The sequence below is a fragment of the Vicia villosa genome, linkage group LG4 (genome assembly GCF_029867415.1).
Source record: "Vicia villosa cultivar HV-30 ecotype Madison, WI linkage group LG4, Vvil1.0, whole genome shotgun sequence".
NCBI lineage: Eukaryota > Viridiplantae > Streptophyta > Magnoliopsida > Fabales > Fabaceae > Vicia > Vicia villosa.
Genome location: NC_081183.1, coordinates 87,501,395 through 87,504,433, shown reverse-complemented (window position 1 = coordinate 87,504,433; position 3,039 = coordinate 87,501,395). Strand labels below are relative to the sequence as shown.

The 3,039-nt window shown below is 34.1% G+C and overlaps 1 protein-coding gene across 1 annotated transcript; it reads left to right on the top strand.

Annotated features, from left to right (window-relative positions):
* Positions 1-286: 286 nt before the first annotated feature.
* On the top strand, positions 287-2,489 carry LOC131599317 (uncharacterized). Its single transcript, XM_058871719.1, has 4 exons — positions 287-1,242; positions 1,324-1,524; positions 1,788-1,983; positions 2,205-2,489. Exons 1-4 carry the CDS (start codon positions 454-456, stop codon positions 2,387-2,389), a joined length of 1,371 nt encoding a protein of 456 aa, XP_058727702.1. The 5' UTR covers positions 287-453; the 3' UTR covers positions 2,390-2,489.
* The last annotated feature ends 550 nt before the right edge of the window (positions 2,490-3,039 follow it).

Genomic DNA, 3,039 nt, shown 5'->3' with positions numbered 1-3,039 from the left:
TAAAAGTAACACTAACTTGTGTCTCAGGGTTTAAAAACTAAACGAAGAAATATTGTTTTAAAAATTATGCATTAATTTAAATAAAAATAAAAAAATAAAATTTTAATTGTTTTTTTCAATACAAAATTTTTATAAAATAATTTTTTAATTAATGCCCCTAAAACATAAGTTAGCATTCCCTATACAAAATTATACTATATTTAAGATCCATTAACTGATTAATGTATTTGGATTATATATGAACCATATACAGTAATGATTTAATGAATATAAAAAACAAGTTTTCTGGGGTTCATTTGAATTTCCATGGTTTTGATAGAACGGTAACCCTATTCTAATTTCTAACTTCACCCATATTCCTCTTCACGCCTTCTTAATTTAGCTTCAATTCGTTTTTCTAATCTTTCCTATTCCCTTTGCTATATTTGTTACATGCTATTTAATGTTTGAAATATGGAAGTTTCTGATAATCATGATCACATCAATTATAAAGATAATTGTGGTGAAGCCAGAATTTTAAATCATGAAAAAGAGTATTTTCATGAGTTATCTTCTGATGCACTCAACATGTTTGATGGTTGTTGTGAATCAAGTGATCAGTCAATTGGTATCATACCCTCTTTTACAAACAAGTCTTCTAATGTTAGCTTGAAGAACATGCTTGTTGGGGCAACTTCCATTTTGACTCAACTATACAAAATATCGAAAACCACTGGTAATCAGTTAATGTCTAGTGGTTCTGATGTATTGTTCCTTGATATTGGAGAGAATGGTGATATTATCATTGACTCTTCCGTGTACACGCCAAGTGCTCCCCCTCCCCCGGTTGGGATTGATTATGGTGCCTATAAAGAGGTGCTAGAAGCTGAACCGCCAGAGTGGCTACCTGATAGTTCTACTGCCGGTTGTATGAACTGTAGTGCATTGTTTACCGCGCTTACTCGTGGAAGGCATCATTGTCGGTTTTGTGGTGGTATTTTCTGCGGGGTGTGTACAAAGGGGAAGTGCTTGTTGCCTGTTGGGTTTAGGGAAAGGAATCCTCAGAGGGTTTGTGATGCTTGCTATGAGAAGCTTTATCCTGTGCAGGAGGTTCTTATCAATACTGTTAGTAATGCTGTGCAGGTTGCAAAGCATGATGTAATGGATTGGACTTGTTCTAGAGGGTGGCTTAATCTCCCTGTTGGTTTGTCTATGGAGGATGAAATATACAAATCATCTAATACTCTGAGAAGCTACTGCAAGGTTTTTTCTTTTCTAATGCTTTATTTAAGTTTACATTGAATGTGTTACTTGTTATACTATTTCATTTTTATTTGTTGACAGGTGGCCAGATCCAATCCTGAGAGGTCAATCCCTATAGCCATTCTTAACGAAGCGAAAGGGCTTGCAATCTTAACCGTTGCGAAAGCAGGTGCATTGCTCGCATACAAACTTGGTACTGGTTTGGTTGTTTCAAGAAGGTCGGATGGATCTTGGTCAGCACCATCAGCAATATTCTCCCTAGGTTTAGGATGGGGTGCTCAGGTAAGGAATCATATGAGGATTTCTATGATATTTAAGTTGTTCCCCTATGAATTATAAGTTGTTTTCATATGTTATGCTGAAAAACTTATTTCAATAAGCTGAAAATGATTTAGAGATATGTCATAAGATGTTTCCATAAGCTCTCCTAAATAGTCTTATAAGTAATTATGTTAATAGATAAGTTCAAAGAAATCATAAAATCGAAACTGTTAGGCTTGGGCACCTGCTTGTTGACATGGTTATAATTTCTGTGATTAACACAGATTGGTGGAGAACTTATGGACTTTATAATTGTTCTTCGCGATATCAAGGCTGTGAGGACATTTTGCAGTCGCATGCATTTTTCTATTGGTGCTGGCTGTAGTGCTGCTGCAGGGCCTATTGGAAGATTGTTTGAAGCCGATATTCGTGCTGGTGACAGAGGTTCTGCCATGTGTTATACTTATAGTTGCAGTAAAGGTATGTCTGAATCTTCTTTTGGATCAAATGTTAAGAACATTTGTTGTGCAAAATTCATCTAAATACATAAGCATGTTTAGTTTGTTTTGTACTATCATATAAACAATATTCATACTATGGCTTTCATCTGCTTGAGTGGTTTCAACATTGATCAATCTTGATTTTATTCTATTGATTGATGCTTCAAAGAATGAGTTACATTGAATGTTCCCAAATGATAGGTGCATTTGTGGGAGTGTCATTGGAGGGAAATATAGTTGCAACCAGGATGGATGCCAATCTGCGTTTTTACGGCAGTTCTTTAATCACAACATCTGACATTCTTTTAGGGATGGTGGACAAGCCGGAGGCTGCCAAGCCATTGTACACCTCTCTTCAAGATTTGTATTCCAGTTTATGCTGTTAGTTTCTATTTGATTCTGACACATTAGAACGAACACATATTCGATGTCTGAGACTGACACGATACCAACACATGTGCCACATTTTAACACCATTTTTTAAAAATGTTTGTTACTTTTATCTGGGTCATTATCGCATGAGGTGTCTATGTTAGTGATTCATTTCAAATTCTATTTGAAATTCATACCTATCATTCATTCTACCAGCTATCATTCATTCTACCAGCTGCTTGTGGAGCTTCTGGTGCGCTGCTTATATACAACTATTCAGTACATTAAGAACTTTTTATTATCTAATAAACTATATTTTGGAGTATACTAAAACAAAATAATCATTTAATGCAATTAAAACTATCACTAATATCTTCTACATCATAACTAAATTTTTAGTTTTAGTGGGGCATAGGCCTACATACACTTAATTTCAAATCCATTATGAATAAGTTTATTTCTTTTAAAGGAATCAAAGAATTTAGACCAAAAAAGAATGTAGAGTAAAAATAAAGTCTTTAGAAAAACACTTTAATTTTTAAATTTAAGGTTTAAATGGACTTTTTAATTTATCTATATTTAGGCGTTTTAAACTTTTTGATCCCCTAGTTTAAAACTCAACTTTTTTATCCTTTAGCTTTACTTTCCTTAAAATGGATCATGG